This window comes from Loa loa (assembly GCF_000183805.2).
Source record: "Loa loa unplaced genomic scaffold supercont3.85, whole genome shotgun sequence".
Classification (NCBI taxonomy): Eukaryota; Metazoa; Nematoda; class Chromadorea; order Rhabditida; family Onchocercidae; genus Loa; species Loa loa.
This window is the reverse complement of record NW_018108265.1, coordinates 36,742-53,521: the sequence shown is the minus strand read 5'-3', so window position 1 is coordinate 53,521 and position 16,780 is coordinate 36,742. Positions and strand designations below refer to the sequence as shown.

Genomic DNA, 16,780 nt, shown 5'->3' with positions numbered 1-16,780 from the left:
GATATCAACTATGTTCCTCTATTAACTGTTCAACTGTGTTTTTCACCTTGTTCCTCTATTTTTCCTATTTGCGTCAAAACACTGATACAGTTACATTAATCATTACAATAGTAAGAAAGTGTTAATAAACATTCTCAAGTCATTTCCATCGTCTTCGTCAATTTCATATTTAAAGTTGAAATAAAATTTACATTTTTTTTTGATTTTACATCTTCATTTCAGTGATACGTTGTATCCTGTCGCAACATTTACTGTAGCTTTCTTTTCGTGATGTTTAGCACTATATGTTATCATAACGAAATACCAATCTTTTGCTCTCTTTTGACCTTATAAGCTACATGTTTAGGCATAATCAGTGAAAGGAACTTGAGTTGGAAATTTGTTGATAATTCCTATTGTTTCGAATACATAAACATCATACAGTTTTATCACTGACATTTTCGCGTTATGTACCTGTAATTTACGCTGCAAAATGTTCATTACAGTGCCCACATTGTCAGAAGCGATTTTCACATTCGGGTTCGTATTCCTCCCACATGAGTAGCAAGAAATGTACTACAGCTGCAACACAGGCTTCATCAACAGCATTTGAGTTTGGCGATCAAATGGTACTTTACCGAGCACTTTTGTTGCAGTTCCAGACAGCGCATAATTTTGCATATTCAAATGTCGGTCCTTATACGGCCTTGTTGCAACAGCAACTTTTACAGGTATTGCCTCTTTTCTCTAAAAGGAAATTCCTTTCAAATTAGGTTCCTATCAATAGGAAAACTAATATCTCACCAGGGAAATTTATTTCTTTTAGTTTGGGGAAGGAGGGTCAGCGTTTTAGTGAAGTGTTGCAAAAAATGTTTTGCGGTTTCAAGAACTGTTATTCTGCTATCTTCCTCAATTTATCTTCATTTGTAATCGTTTCTCAGAGTTTGATCTACTACGATTAACTATGCAACTAGGATAGCTGGGTGATTCGAAGACCTTGCTGATTGCAGTTGAAGTGCATGTGATGAAGGAATGGAGAAAATGAAAGCAGGAAATCTCTATTAAGAGCAGGACAGCGAGACAGAGAAATGTATTCTGTGACATTAAATCTGTGTTCTTCAATATATTACATCACAAAAAAACACTGACTTAATCACACAGATGTCCTGAACACCATTCAAGAACGATAAACTATTATATCGCTTTACGACATTCTCCCTTCCTCTTTCCGGCACTTACATTATAGTCTCTAGAATTCTTCAAAGATTACATGTATTTACAGTATTCACCAAGGCATGTCACAAGTATCATTTATATTCACTGATAGTATTGCAAATTTTGCTTTAAGGTTTTATTCGCCGAATTTTCTCTCCATCATTTTTAAGACTATATATATATACATATATATATATATACATATATATCTATACAAGTCCATTCTTTATGTCTAGTTACTGCGGTTATATTTAAAGGAAAAATACTTTTTTAAAAAACTTATTTTAAGGCAGCGAGTAGCACTGGTTCGTCAACGTCATCATCGGCATTGTCGGCCAGCTATTGGGCCCGTCATTTCAGCAATAGTAATTGCACTGTAGAAGGAACGGTCTCTGCAGGCGTATATAGTAAAAACAGTAAAAACGATGTTGAAGATGGTATCGAGAATAGCACACTCTTGAAGAATTCATGTGCTAAAAATGAAAAAAGTAATCAGGATGGTGTGGCACACCACGATGATCTGGAAAGGTCCCGTTCCTCTGGTGAGAGTGCTGAACAGCAAGAAGCGCAAAGTGGGTCCGATTTACCAAACTCGTGTATTGTTGGTAGTGGTGCTACCTGGAAGCCGTTACGGTCCCGTTCATTTCTTACCGATGCTCAAGTTGCTATTCTCCATGCTCACTTCAAACGTAACCCATTCCCATCAAAATATGAACTTTCTGCTGTTGCTGAACAAATTGGAGTTAATAAAAGAGTAGTGCAGGTTTGTTCGTTTTTGGTTTGACTGTTCCTTAGTTTATGCAGTTTTTCTTTTTTTTGCAAACTGCGATTGGTATATTCTGCTTACTGTGTTACGGGCTGATTCGGTAATTAAATTCAAGGTGTTCAGGAACGAGAGAGCTTAAACAAAAGTCAGAACAAAATTTACAAATTAATTCGATTTCTCTGAGCTGCTGTGGGGATTATTGCATTAGGGGGTTTTTGTTTGTTATTTTTGGAAATATATTCGTGTTCTGCTAGGCGTACAATGACGAGAAAGTCATGGGCACTGTTTGGGTAGTTTAACCACTTTTAAGAAATTCTGTTCAATGTATTAGAATTGGGGATAGTCAGTCAAGTATAACAAAACCATATTGATGCGTTTAACTTCAACACTTTTTGTCTCCATTCCATTATGACATGATTACCGAGAAATTAAGATTAGCATCCCTAAGTTCTTGTTTAGTTCGTATAGTTGGTCTATTATTAATGTCGGTGTTTGCAGCGTCATGAAGAATGAATCTTATTGGTAATGTTGTCGCCTGCTATAATCTTCACTTACCGTACCGCCCATTTCCAGAACACCTTTTCTATCTCGACAATCTTTGGATATAATCCAGTCATAAGATATTCCTTCACAGTTATCTTTTAATCTAGATTTGTTTTCTTCACTGTTCTGTTTCCCACAGGTATGGTTTCAAAATACCCGAGCAAAGGAACGGCGAAGTAATCGGTTAAGTGTAGCCTGCGAACGATACTCGCGTTCCATGTGGAATAATGCCATATCATTTCAAAGTGCTGCTACAGCAGTAGCAGCTGCTAACGATCCTTTAAGTTTGATGGCTGCTTGGGCACAACAGTGTAGCGGTCTTGTGAACAGCGGCCTATCGGTAAAGAATTGTCAGTTTGTATCGTATAATAGTCTTGAACTGTCTGGTTTTCTGTCATTTCAATTCAGTTCATTTTATGTGTATTTTTTTTATTTAATCTTTATGACATTTGTTGGATTTAAAGTAACTTTCATCTCTCATATCTTGAATACATATTTGTGACTTTAAACATGTAAGTATATTGAACTTTTTAATGTCATCATAATGGATAGAATTCGAATCAGTGGTGCTAGTAAAGCATTCGGGTGTTATTTATTATATGAAGAAATGACGTTTTATTTGAAATGTGTTTCATTTAAACGGTTGTATTTCTCAGGATGAGCAAACGGCGAAAACTGATTTACCGTCAAGTGAAACATCGGATGCTGCTCGTGATTTACCACTTGATTTATCAGTAAAGGATGAAACAACTGTAGTAGCAGCAGTCCCAGCTGAACAAACATCTGTTTTTCGAGTTGAGGGAGATGGAGAAAGACAAGACTTCAATCAGGACGATTACTGGTCTGCTAGCAGTCTCATTGGTTCGGTTTTTCTCGATAGAAATTCAGCGAAATTGAAAACCTGTTTCGTCAACACTATATTTAAATGAACTTTACAAATTTTGATTAAAAAAGCACTTGGAGGAACAGAAAGTCTTTTTGTAAATTATAAGGGAGTAGTTCTTCATAATTCAAAAGCTCTCTAAATAATTCAGGATTTATTCCGAAAGGAAGTGAAACAATACGTGGAACACTGCTGCAAGCTTCGAAGGGTCGTTCAGAGACTCCACCAACGATACTTACTTCGGCATCCAGGTCTCACTCGGAAGGTGAATCGAATTCGGATGCTGGTTTATTGGATGATAATTCGGCTGCTGCACTGTCATCAAGTATTTGGCCCAGTAGTGTGTTTATGTCACAATACTCAATGTTGGGTATCAACGGTTTAGCAGGTCTTCAGAAAGTTCTGGAGGTAGACACCTCTTTTGTATAAGCGGTGGCGTCTTTGTAGGAGATTGTTTATAATACAGAATGGGCTTTGGTTTACAATACGGAATATGTCGTTTAGATATGTCACTATACCTTTACTTTCCGTGCAGGGCTATTACTGCTAGATAATATGAATCATTAAGCATTTTATTTCACTGAGGAATGTTAAGGCAATTTTGCTGGAAATAATATTTCGTCCAATTGCTTTAACAAAATCTGAAGCTACCAAATTTAAGCAAAGTGATGATAATGATGATAACGCGTCAGACATTTCATCGAGTGAAAAGCGCCATCGTTTAAACTGGAAACCACATCGAACTGATGAAGAAGGCCTCTATGCGTGCGATCAATGTGATAAAATGTTCGGAAAGCAGAGTTCGTTGGCAAGGCACAAATATGAACATTCTGGTTTGTTAATAAGAATTAAGTGGAATAGGCATATAAATTACGAATAAATTACAAGATATTTGGTCGCTGTAAAAACACTGGTTTGTGGTCGGGGCAGATCTTCCTGACAACTTGAGTACAAACCTTAAGTTGTAATATTTCGGGTAACAAATATTTTTTGGACTGTAAGCGGAAAATCACATTAGTTAGCTGTTAATTGAAACTGAATTTTTATAAAGGACAGCGTCCCTACAAATGCGATGTATGTGAGAAGGCATTCAAACACAAACATCATCTTACGGAACACAAAAGATTGCATTCAGGTGAAAAACCTTTCCAGGTGGGTTCCTTTGTTTGGCATGCTCTTTCTTTCGAAATATCGCAGATATTTTAGGATTTTTGATATTCGTCTTTTTTTAATAGAAGCAAGGGATTTAAATTCTGACTAAAAATCACTTTTAGTTCAGTATAGCTGCTTGAGAAATGTATGATATGCGAAAATCGGAAGCCTTTTCATTATTTAATTTTATTGGAACTTTTTATGGGTAAAGATTTTGATGATTGATTCAAGTAATATTTAGTGAAACTAAAATTTTCAGTGTGACAAATGTTTGAAGCGGTTTAGCCATTCGGGCAGTTATTCGCAGCATATGAATCACCGTTATTCATATTGCAAGCCTTATAGAGACTAATGGATTTGATCCAATGAACTTATACGCTTTTTGCTACAGGAGTACGTGGCTCAATTCCAGTTTCCTGGTGAGCGTTTAAGATATTGTGGAATTTGGCAGCTTTTTCAAAGGTTTTTTATCCTCGATTTTCCAAGGAAAATGGATCTTTTTGAAAATTCCGATATTTTTGTTGTGATTTGCGTGAGCTGTGAAGCTGTTAATTGATACGGTGCTAGAAAATATAGAATTGTTGTCCTTGTTTCGCTTAGCTCTGTTCGTTCCTTTGGGTACAAAGTCACTTACGATTCAAGTCCAGTACCGATTTTCATTGATAACGGACATCTTTGATTTAGAGATTTGATGATTATTAAAATTCTACTTCATTTCGAAAGAATTCACATATTCTCTGTATTTTGATTATCAAGGATGCCAAAATAGCCAGAACCGCCTGACATGAAATAGGCGATTTTATTTTGTGAAAATGAAATATCCATCATAAATTTGATCTAAACTACTCGACAAATGTAGATTTATTATGTTGTCTGTTATAATCTTCAGTAACAAACTAATGATTTGTATCATTACTCTGAAAGTTGACCATTTCTTGTCGTTGTCCTTGTGCAATCGTTGCTTTTTGGTCTTGATGCTTCGATCTCCACCACCGGTGCTTCGATGTAAAAAAAGATTTCAATTTTTTTTGTGCAGTTCTTACATACCTCACTTGGTTTTTTGATGAGAACATAGATGCCGATTTAAAATCAATTATTCAACAAACGTGTTGATGAGTTTCTGGTTGATGGTCAAAAAAAAACTCATCAAAGTGATCGCTAGAATCTGCAACAAGTTGAATTTGTTTTTTTGACATTCAGCAGTCTCATTAAACTTCCATCCAACCTATAAAAACTAGTATTCAAATTTATCTCTGAACTGCTCGCCAACTCGTTTATTCAATATTCCATTTATTGGAAGTCTTAAATCTAGCTTGTAACAATTTGCTTTTCGTTTTCTAGTCTTACAGTTTTCTATCAGCTTTTCTCAAGACTTATGTTTTCTAAATTATTCTATTTTTCATGCTTGTGAAATTGATTTTTTGTTTCGGAATGCACTATTTGAATTACCGCTGACTTTTGGTACGATTATTGTCCATTTTAAAAAAAAAAAAGATTATTGTTCATTTTTACAATATTTTACAGGGACGATCTTAAAAAGTCAGATGAGACTAGTGAAGGGTTGATACTTGCTAATTTCTCTGTTGAAATGTGTTCAGTGAGGTGGAACTGCATTAATTGTAATGTATTTATTGGGGTGTTACTTCAATCTTCCCACATTAGCTGTTGAAAAAGTGGGAACCTTTCAATTTTTCCTGATCATGCTAGGTCTTTATATGTTTTTTGCTAAGGTAAACTTTGAATAGATTGTACGGTGATGAATGAGTGGCTTGTATTGTTTGATATATGATTTAAGCGCTTATTACATTACTTTTTGTTTCCCTGAAACTTGTAGGATAGTACATAGTTTCACTTAAAGTCTTGAGATTCAAGATAAGCTTCAAATTCGGAAATGAATTAAATAAAAATGGTAATAAGTGGTTCATGCAGCTTTAGCACCTTTAGGTTTTTTTGCAACGTTTTGGGTATGCAGTACGCGAAGTTAATGGTTTTAATTTCGTAATATCAATATTAATAGAGCGAGTTCGAAAAGCATTCTGGAAACAGTCGAAATCAATGTGAATTAGTTCGGATGCATCACGAAATCTGGAGATTTGAAGTGTTAAGCATTTCCTTAATATCATTCTTAAGGCGTCACTCGCCTCAGATCAAACATCAAACTCGGACTTTACACTAATCTGTCCAACAGATGTCGACGCATTGCAAGTTTGAAGTAGGTACATCTGGACTGAATTATAATTTCTCTATCTCGTTGTAGCTAAGTGGAAAGTTTTAGAAGTCCATATCAACTTTTCTGCGAAATTAATTCCGGGAGTTTGCAGAGGGGAGAGCGTGCAATAAGCTGCGTTGCATTTGTTCGTGATTGCGGAAGGCGATTCATTAGTAGAAGTAATTTATGTGCGCTGTAATACAGATTTATGGGTGTGATGATATTATATTTGCCTGCGACTGTCCGATTTTATTTTTATGGTCTGTCCTCTGCTTAGGATTAAAATTTAGCGGGGATAAGGTTAGCAGATTTGAATTAGATGAGAGCAGACTGAGGTTTGCATTTGGTCCGGATAATTCAAAAGAAATGTTCACAATTGGTAGTTGCTTCATTCCGAATAAAAATCTTAAGCATATACAGTCTGACTGACTGGTCTGACTGAAGTGCCAATGTGAGTTTACGGTCCTGCCTGATACCAGTGTAGAATTGTAATTTAAGTGCTGTTTGGAAGGTGGTACTTTATTAAGCAGATGGAGAAAGTCGGTTATTATACTCATGAATCGGAAATGAAACCTTCACTATCCATCCTACCGCTTTGGTGCGGCGGCGCATCTCACTTATCTGAATAACGAATCTCTCTTGTTAAATGAATTAGGGCAGTCATTAGATCGTGCTACTGAAGCACTGATAGTCATCGGAAATGTCCGTTATCGTTCTAAAAAAGCAGTGATCGATCACAGCTGCAACGGCTATCTATTAAAACTGTTGTTACTACACTGAACTGGTTGTACCTCTTTTTTGGCTACACTCAGTATTGCACGTGTTCCCTTGGGAACTCGGATTTGAAGTTCATGCAGCACTTTGGACATCAAATTTGCGACAACCAATAGATACAGAATAGATTTGTCTCCCCTTTTCCCCTTCTCACATGTTTGTGGGAAATATTTGTACATGTGTGTATCTGCGTGTATATATGCGTGTGTGCGTGTATCTGTCCGTATGTGTTTGCACAACAAAGATCGTCTTAAGATCTCACCTTAGGTAAATGAACAAACAAATGACCCTAGAGTTGAATATGAAAGGGACCAAGAACAAGGGAGAAGGGGGTTTTCCGTGCTAATGAGCTACGTGAGTTGTCCTGGAGGAGATACTAATGAGGATTGTGCTGTTAATAAAGAAGAAAGGAGGCTTTACTTAATGAGCCGCCATTCTTGTTGTAAATCATCCAGTTGAAGAGCTCTCTTGCGACCTTGACATATGGTCAATAAAATTAACATTGCTGCTTCAATCCTCTTTCCCGGCGCACTTGGCTTTATGTGCTCTTTTCTCCGATAAGTCAGACCAAATTCATGCAAGTTAAACGTATGTTGTAGGGAGCTGACCATTCAATTATACATCGAAATGCGGCTGTAAACAACAACAGATCATCATTATTGATAAATTATCACAGTGAATTGTGGATTCTTGGAAACATTAAGAAATTTGGGAAAGAAAGGAAGCAGAAATTTGCATCTAAAACAAATCGAATGATTGCTTATTAAACTCTTCTGCAACAACATACATAATAGACTTTGCTTTGATACTTTCCATTCTGATGGCGATGGGAAGTTTTGTTGTTTATCACTTGCAACAGATAGGCAACTTGGGAGGACGAATTTCAACGCAGGAAGATGCAATTTTTACGTGCCTCAAATACAGTCTGTAAGTTACTCTATTCTCGAACTTTTGCCAGCATAGCATGATATGTTTTTTTTAATCTTACTGGAACAAAGTTTTTCAGCAATATCTGGACCACCATAAGAAAAAAACGGGAGGCGGTCAATAACACTAGGATTTTACAAAATTCAAAATTTTAAACGCACAGAAGTTCACATCTGTGTTTATCCTAACCTTCGATTTCAACGATCGATTAAGAAATAACCCCCACAAAAGTTCTATTTTAATTAAAGGGATTTCAACACGTTAAACGTCTAGAAATAAGTTTTTTATTCACTGAAGTATTCACTATTAGGCTTCCTAACAATGGTCGAGAATCGAAACAACTAAATATTTGATTTCTTCAACAAGTCCAGTTTATATCGTACGGCAATTATATGCAGACCCTTTCAGCTTAAATAGAATCCAGTAATTAAATCCAGGTAACAATTATTTCTTGAACAGAGATTGACTTGAATTGAGTGGTTGCTCCTCTACGACGAATTTCCTCAAATTTAAGTGATGTTGAAGAGGAGCATCTAAACAACGTTGTCCTGTCAATCTAGTGCTAAGGTGATCTTGATCACCACAGTCCATAGCGGCCGTACGATATATTCACATTTTCTAGGATACCCTGAAAGTCCAAAGAATGAAAGTAAATGCAAAAAGAAATTGAACTCAATTCTACATGAAAAAGATAACGGGTACAATTCCGAAATAGAAAAAGCTACATACCTTGGAATTACTTGCGGAAGCTTAATTCGCAACTGGTCAGGAGTCCTGACTTGTCACTTATATGCAAACACTTTTTTTCGAAATTCGAGTATTGTCAAAATTGAATGACTCGAAGATTGCTAATACTATCTCCTTGCGCGGAAATGCTATTAAAAAGTGACCATAAGTAAAATGCAACATGTGAAATACTAAATATGATTAGTAAACAAATGACTAGAGACAGGAGCAATACATATTTCATTACATGCTCATGAGCAACACTACACAAAAAATGTAATTGACAGCCACAAATCGTAATCGGTTCACAGACCCTTTTAATGAAGACAGACAATAAAGAATATTTAAAAATCTGAAAATTTGAACTTCCAGTCAAACTACCACGTTCAAGTTACTCGATGTCGATATCAGGTACACCTGATCATTACGTGTTGTATGCGTGCTCCAATTTCTCACTAAAAAACTTCTGTGGAATATCATGCGGTTAATGAAAAGATAGAAAATAGTACCTTCGCTGTTTTTCTTCATTGAAATGACACCCCCATCATTGGTAATTTGCTAATTCTCTTCCTTGCCATCATCAAAGTATTGGAAATCTACAAGTTTGCAACAAAGACAGCTTACTAAATAACATCACTGAGATTTCAATTAATACCACAGCTCAAATACAATGAAACGGTCAGAAACAAAAGTAGTGTATTATGTCTCGGCTTCGCATTCAAATCTAATCATTTAAAATGAGAAATTTTAGCAACCTACAGCTCCTTTTTGAATCGATACTAATACGAAGCCGATCACATGCTTATTTATCATTATTAATAATGTGTTTCCAGCAAAATTTAATCATCACACTTTTCTAAAATGACCAAAAAGATCGTCCAGTCTTCAGTGAAATTGTTTTAATTTTATTAAAGCAAATTAATATATGATAAACATAATTCCAAGCTCTATTTTCACCGCAAAGATGCACCAAAACTTCCATTTGGTAGCAAACTCCAAACTTATTCATGAAATTCACACAAATTCTGAACTATTTTCTGGTTCATCAAAACTTAGCTTGCAATATAGTTTATGATCAGAAAAAAAAAGAGAAAACATGAGTGAGGTAATATTGTACAACGCTAACAACTAAAGAGGTCGTTGAAAAAGCATTTACACGACAAATAAATTTTGAACTGCACTTAGATTTGCTGAAGTCAAGATCTTTAAAGCGATTTTCAATTTTCAATTCAAGCAGTTGGAAAAATCTTTTAGTTAATTCTTAACCAGTGAGAATTCCGGATTTCTTCAGGTAATTTTGGTGGCAGAAAAATAAAAAGATATAGAGCTAAGAAGCTTGCTGGACCTTAAACAGTAATAGTTAGAAATGACGACGTTTTAGACCAAAAAAGAAGTCATTAAAAAGAATTTCTTCAGTACTAAATACTAAGCTACTGAAGCACAAAGAATGGTAAAACAAATGAATAAAATGCAAAATTTCGGGAAATTAACAAAAAAGAGGGCAGTGGAATGCTGTGTAGGCTACAATATGGGGTTAAAACGCTTGTGGCACTATTCATATTAAAATGATATTTTGAAATAGTATTTCAAATCCAAACAAAATCGATGTGAAAAATTCAAAACAAAAAAATTTCCATTTAAGCCCAAAAAGTCTGCCAAAAATATGGGAAAACACTGAAAAATTTATATGTGGAATGTTGAAAATAAAGGAAGCTTCCAAAGTTTAAAGCTACGTAGTAGTCGATAGCACACAAATAACTGTGGTACAAACAATGTTTCCTACAAAATCCCCGAGCTATATGATGATGCATGTTACATTGAAGGATGAGTAAGAAGATAATGAAACGATTTGTCTCCTTGGATTATTTACAAATATCCACCTGTGTTTGATTGACGCATGTCTGACACACCACTCTGCAACACCATTGAAACTTACATCTGCATTTTGTTTCCGTTTCTTTTGTATAACTGTTATAACCACGACCGCAACAGAGAAAATCACAACTTTCGGAACCATGCGAACCTATTCTGAAACAAACAAAAAAAAGATTAAATGAAAGAAACATGAGTAGGAAGATTATATACTTCAAAACATGGTAATAGGCATCGTCTTCCCACTGCGACAACCAGTGCACTATCGGTCCATCTCTGTTGAGCAGGAACGGGACATTTGTAGCAACTGTCTCATGCGCCTGATTGGAAGTAACCCTGACATCAGCGCACGTTGACCACAACTGTGACCTTGTATGAATCTCATTTTTTTTCCCTCTAGTAGTGTTTACTTTACCGTATGTCGTAATCGTTTCTGTGACATTTAAGGAAAACCCTATTGTTTGTGCACTTCAATTTTCTTGTCAATGCTAGCAACAGACCTGACCCTAAATCGATTGAAATAAAACTTAATTCTGTGGTAGTTACAAGAAAAAGAACCTGCACATTCGCCCTGTGGTGCCCACTGTCCCTTGCACTCTGTTTTCGATACAGTAATCAGGACTGTCATCCAGAAAAACAAGTTCTGTTTGTAAAGCACGATTTTTCCGTCCTCCACTTTTTTCTCGATCTCTTTTTCCTGGTTGAGTTTTAATTTGCATATTGCCGCGTGTATTAATCTATAAATTATTTTCTTATAACTTTAAATAATACCCGTTTTCCAAACTATCCCCGATAAAAATAAGGCTATATGTTGAAGAAATCAATCATCACCTGGATCCGTTTTGCAGTATGATATTTTCCCAGTAAAATAGCTCCCATTTGTCGCATAGTTGGCAGCTGCATCCAACATGTTTTCATGTTACAAGAACCACTCACCCCATGACATTTACACTTTGGACGAGTATTTCGTTTTAGCAGCTGAAAATTAATATTATTAAGAAACTAGAAATATGTGAAGGATGCAGAATATAATCATAAAAATGAGTTCCTATTATATCTGTACAATCACTCAAAGTTGAAGAATTAACATATGGATTTCTTTTTTTTTATCTCAAAGCATTTGTATTTAAACAAATATTTCTAGAAATGGAAGGTAGAAGTCGTGCGGAAGTTCAATTATGAGCGATTTCAATGTAATTCACATAGTGATGAAAACAAATTACCCTCCTGCCGACCTCGTTGTTCCACCGGTTCATCAGTGAACGTCCATGATCAGTGGACCGTTTGGGAAAACCCTCTTCTTTTTCTCGAACATCGATGAAGTCACGACTAAATCTGTAGCCATACTCAATATTATCACCACAACCTCCCCAAGTCCATTTCTCATTAACAGTACTAGGTCGTGGTGCTTGACTACAACCACACGACTGCAACAAACCGAGACGACATCGACGACCTATTTCATGCGTCACACCAGCTGACAGAATCGAATATGTATAAGCGGCTTCTCGTGAACCTGAATTTATTTCATTTGAAGATGATAATGACCATCTAACACCTAATCAATCGTCAAATAAAATTATTCATTAGTTGACAAGGCTACCGATGCTTTCGATTGCCTTATCTTCATCATATTAAGACTTATGTAAAGGATGTACTATATGATTTTTTCACAGAGATGAAACCTACCATTTCACCTGGATTGAACAACCAGATATACTACACCTCAAGTTTGCTTGTAGATAGATTCAGACTCAGAGAGTCAGACTGGATTCAGATTCAGACTGGCCCCACATACAACTATAAAAATGACGCTTTTGTTTGTATTTACATGTGACTTCTAAAAGGAATCACATGTAAATAGTCAAAGCATGTGTAATTGTCCGTCTGATTCCCGTAACAGCTAATACGGCGACCGAGTTGTCTACTTGGAATACAAAACTTGTTGGAATCAGCAGTTTGAAGAGCTAACCGATTTTATGAACTGGACCAAAGTAACCGGAGCCATACGGTGTAGAGCAGTTCCATCGTTCATGACGGAACTGATGCTGACATTCCTGAAAAAAAGAAAAAAAACTCATGAAGACTAATAAGTACTTTGACGAGTAATTTTGAAAATTGCTGTTGTTCAAGTAAACTTATGTGAGATGATAATGTGAAGTTGAAGTACAAAGTTTTAAGAGAAATTTCAGAGTTTAACATTTAACAAAAATCTATAGTTCAAACACCTACAAACACCTTAATTTTGTGGATTCAAGTTTCACAAAATTAAGATGTTAGATGTCACGCAAGCATTATTACATACCATTCACCCATCTGGTCAAACATCTTATGCGATTGTAAGAAGCGTGATTAAATGTCGGATACATCCACGCATGTACATCCCGAAGTGTTCAATTTGCGCAACAAGTCAAGATTATTCCGTATTTATAGTTTTCATTAATGGAAATTACATAAACAGTACATCGTGTGAAGACAAAGCGAAAAATACAGTACACGGAATATTGGATTTAAAATGATATTTGGAAAGAAGAGCATTATAAAAGGACGAGTGGTAAAGTCATGAAAGGAGATTTATTATGTAGGTATGCAATGTGAATTGCGATGTTGTGGAGAATAAATTGACAGAGCGGAAGACGAAGAGTTACTTTTTTTTTCTACCTCCCCACAACTTAAAAATTGGCAAAAAATGGCACTTTTGTGTCACCTTAACCCTCCTCCAAACAATTTACCTCAGTTGCTTGCTGCTCCTTTAATCCTTCTTCATATCACCTATCAACCTTCAAATTTTATCAGCACTGATTATCTTTTTATTCTTTTTCTTTCAGTCACTATCCTTCCTCATTTTCGAGAAATTTTTTAAGCATTTTCATTAGGACGTTTTTGTTTCGTTATCGACGATACTTAGCCAGATGATTTCAGTTCTCAATAACATATTATGTTTATTGGTATGGTATGGCATCCCCGTACAATGTTGGTAGTTGGTAGTATAATATGCATCTAAGTAATGTTTTCATATTAAACAATTAATTTTTCAAACCGCCAGATTGAAATTCCCATCTGAATAACATCTCGAAAAATGTGTAAACTTTAAAAGAAAGAAGTGCGACTCCTCCGCCAATTCTTAAAATTACTGACTTTGAAACATATTTCGGGAAATTTGCTCGCTTAGGTATGCAAATTGTTTCCTTCTGATCTTGAAAGTTTTTTTATTCCTACCCCACTCCTCCCCCTCGTCCTCCCCTCCAAAAAAAGAAAAAAAATAATAAAATGATCGGAAATTGTCCAATAGCGAAAAAAAAATGTGACAGAATTATTCATAATTTCGACAGTAACTTTTAATTTGAACGAAATTTCTGACCGACAATCAAAGACAGTCTTATACCGTTCTAACTTGCATTTCACGTCAAATAAAATAGGATTTTTATTCATTCCAATCTTCCCAAATCCTTTTTCTTGTGAGTTCCTTTCCTTCTCCTCTTTTTTATATATCAGTTTTGATATTTAGTGACAAGAAGAATGCTAGCGAATTAATATTAAACAAACTCCCTTCTCGAGGAACCGGTTCATTGAATACAAGAGACGACTAAAGTAATCATTCATTCCTCTCTTTATCTTATCGCTGCCTGTTTTTCCCTCGTGTTTTTCTCGTATTTTTTTTCATTTACCAATGAATACCACAAAATCAATAAACTATATCCGCCTTTGGTGAAGTGAGTAAATAATAATTAAATGATGAATAAATGATAATCATAAATTTGCAGCAAAGTGCCCAACAGAAGAGACATGGAACTCAATCCTTAGTCATTCTTAAAGATTCTTAAAGAGATTGAGTCTACTGATTGGTTATAGACCGTTTCAGCCATATATTTACTACGCTTTCCAACTATACATTTCAACTATTGGAATATCTCAAATGCTCCCATAACCAAGCCATATGAATTGACTCTTTTATATTATTGGCATTACTAGTTAAATCTGTTAAAATCAAAAGAAATATGCTTATCAACAATGTGTTTGTATGTCTTCACGAGGCTAAGAAGAGGTCCCGCAACATTTTTTGATTAGCTTGAAGCCTTTGTCAAGCCAACAATGCAATAAAACATTTTTGGCGAGAAATTTACAATCTTTATCATAATTTATTTTTGATCACACCATTACTCTCCGATGTTTCGGGAATACTGTTTAGGGAGTGATGACGCTCATGAAAATTAATTATAGGTCCAGTATTTGGATTAGTTTTCGTTATATTAATGGTTTCAATTTTTGCTGAACTGAAATTTAGAAAGGTTGTAAAAAGGATGAAAGCAATGAACGCAAAAACTAACGGCAATTGCAGCTTTAGCACCAGCGCCCACAGCAGGCATATGATCCCGAAATAATTCGCATATACGAGCCTGTCCTGGCGATAAACCTTGCAAGGTTAAGCAAGTTGGTCGAGCACTACTTCCAGCTAGCAAATTTGCTGTGCTTAGCTGAGCAACTGAAGACCTATAATTAACATTAACGAAACCTTCTGCTTTTAAGCAAAGCTTTTTTAAAATTCTGTTTAGGAATTTTAAATTGAAACATAAAACATGTGATTTATCTTTTAGCAAATCTACGGCATCAGAAGTCCGAATTAGTAGAAATTCTTCGACAAAAATTTCTCATTTCGCAAATTTCGAGAAGCATGAGGAAAAAGTGAACGGGAAGACCATTCATGTTCAAGTAATGTGCCTGCTGTTGGAAGCGCGGCTGGACATTAGATTAAGCAAGAAGTTCATGACGTCAACTATGGCGGTCGTTTAACTATTAATTTAAGTCTACCAACTGATTTCAGTTGCAGCGACTCGTCAAGCATTAACATACAAGTAATTTTTACTGTGCAACAATTTTTTGGACTTGCGCAATGTCCAATTTTTGTATGGCAAATGTTCTACCGAATGCGAGTGTGAAGTCACTACAAATTATATAACGTTTACTTATCGCCTATTTTATATTCAGAACACTATAAATTATCTAAGTTCTCTTAGTTGCTAATTTATTTTCAAAAGGTTTCATAAATTTACTAACTCTGAAATTTTAAAGTATAAGCAAGGACTGAAAATGAAAACTGGAACTAACCACCATGAAGCATCTATAACAGCATTGACAATTATCAAAGAGGGGAATAACAGAAGCCAGTAAATCAACAATAAGTAATGAATAGTTCGCATCTGAAAGTTTCTGCATTTCAGATTTGAACTGAATGTTTGAGCAACACAAATAACTGCAATTTATTAGAACATCACGTAGGAAAATCGACGTCAATAAAACACAGTAGACTATTTCTTAGTTAATTAAACCTAACGATCATTGATCATAAATACTCATTGAAATATTCAACCATTATATAAACTAGTAAAATTCCAATCATATACTGCAACTACTAGGAAAAATCACACTGTGTGAATGACAATAATAACTAGAAAGTCTTACTAACTAACCAAACTAATTAGTTTCTGTCTTCCAAAAAATTTCGCATTTTGTACTATTCCTAAGTTGTGCTTTCGACGTTCATTTTGTTGCTTAATATTAATAAATCTTAAATGCTTTCATCTCATATCTAATTTCGGCAAATTTCCCCACTTAGAAAAATAACTATCTCATATTAATTGTGATGCGCTTATTCAAAAATTTGTAATAAAACAAATATATATATATATATATATATATATATATATATATATATATATATATATATATATATATA

General features: G+C 35.2%; 3 protein-coding genes across 3 annotated transcripts in view; 1 reads left to right on the top strand and 2 right to left on the bottom strand.

Annotated features, from left to right (window-relative positions):
* Nucleotides 1–5,209, top strand: part of LOAG_17507 (ZAG-1 protein) — an 8,315-nt gene extending 3,106 nt beyond the window's left edge. The window contains exons 2-9 of the mRNA XM_020450169.1: nt 486–710; nt 1,484–1,957; nt 2,643–2,843; nt 3,160–3,364; nt 3,538–3,794; nt 4,048–4,219; nt 4,438–4,538; nt 4,798–5,209. Coding sequence (XP_020306191.1) covers nt 486–710; nt 1,484–1,957; nt 2,643–2,843; nt 3,160–3,364; nt 3,538–3,794; nt 4,048–4,219; nt 4,438–4,538; nt 4,798–4,890 — 1,728 coding nt within the window. The 3' untranslated portion in view covers nt 4,891–5,209. The remainder of the gene's footprint in view (nt 1–485; nt 711–1,483; nt 1,958–2,642; nt 2,844–3,159; nt 3,365–3,537; nt 3,795–4,047; nt 4,220–4,437; nt 4,539–4,797) is intronic.
* A 1,613-nt stretch (nt 5,210–6,822) lies between these two features.
* On the bottom strand, nt 6,823–8,132 carry LOAG_06708 (hypothetical protein; the record flags this gene model as incomplete). Its single annotated transcript, XM_003142246.1, has 4 exons — nt 6,823–6,940; nt 7,301–7,368; nt 7,539–7,770; nt 7,942–8,132. The coding sequence occupies 4 exons, from the start codon at nt 8,130–8,132 to the stop codon at nt 6,823–6,825; spliced, it is 609 nt and encodes a 202-aa protein (XP_003142294.1).
* Nucleotides 8,133–11,036: 2,904 nt separating this feature from the next.
* LOAG_06706 (CWN-2 protein) lies at nt 11,037–16,253 on the bottom strand (the record flags this gene model as incomplete). Its single annotated transcript, XM_003142245.2, has 7 exons — nt 16,153–16,253; nt 15,375–15,537; nt 13,019–13,103; nt 12,270–12,562; nt 11,878–12,024; nt 11,605–11,783; nt 11,037–11,202 (listed from the first exon to the last, which is right to left on the bottom strand). Exons 1-7 carry the CDS (start codon nt 16,242–16,244, stop codon nt 11,037–11,039), a joined length of 1,125 nt encoding a protein of 374 aa, XP_003142293.2. The 5' UTR covers nt 16,245–16,253.
* Nucleotides 16,254–16,780: the final 527 nt, after the last annotated feature.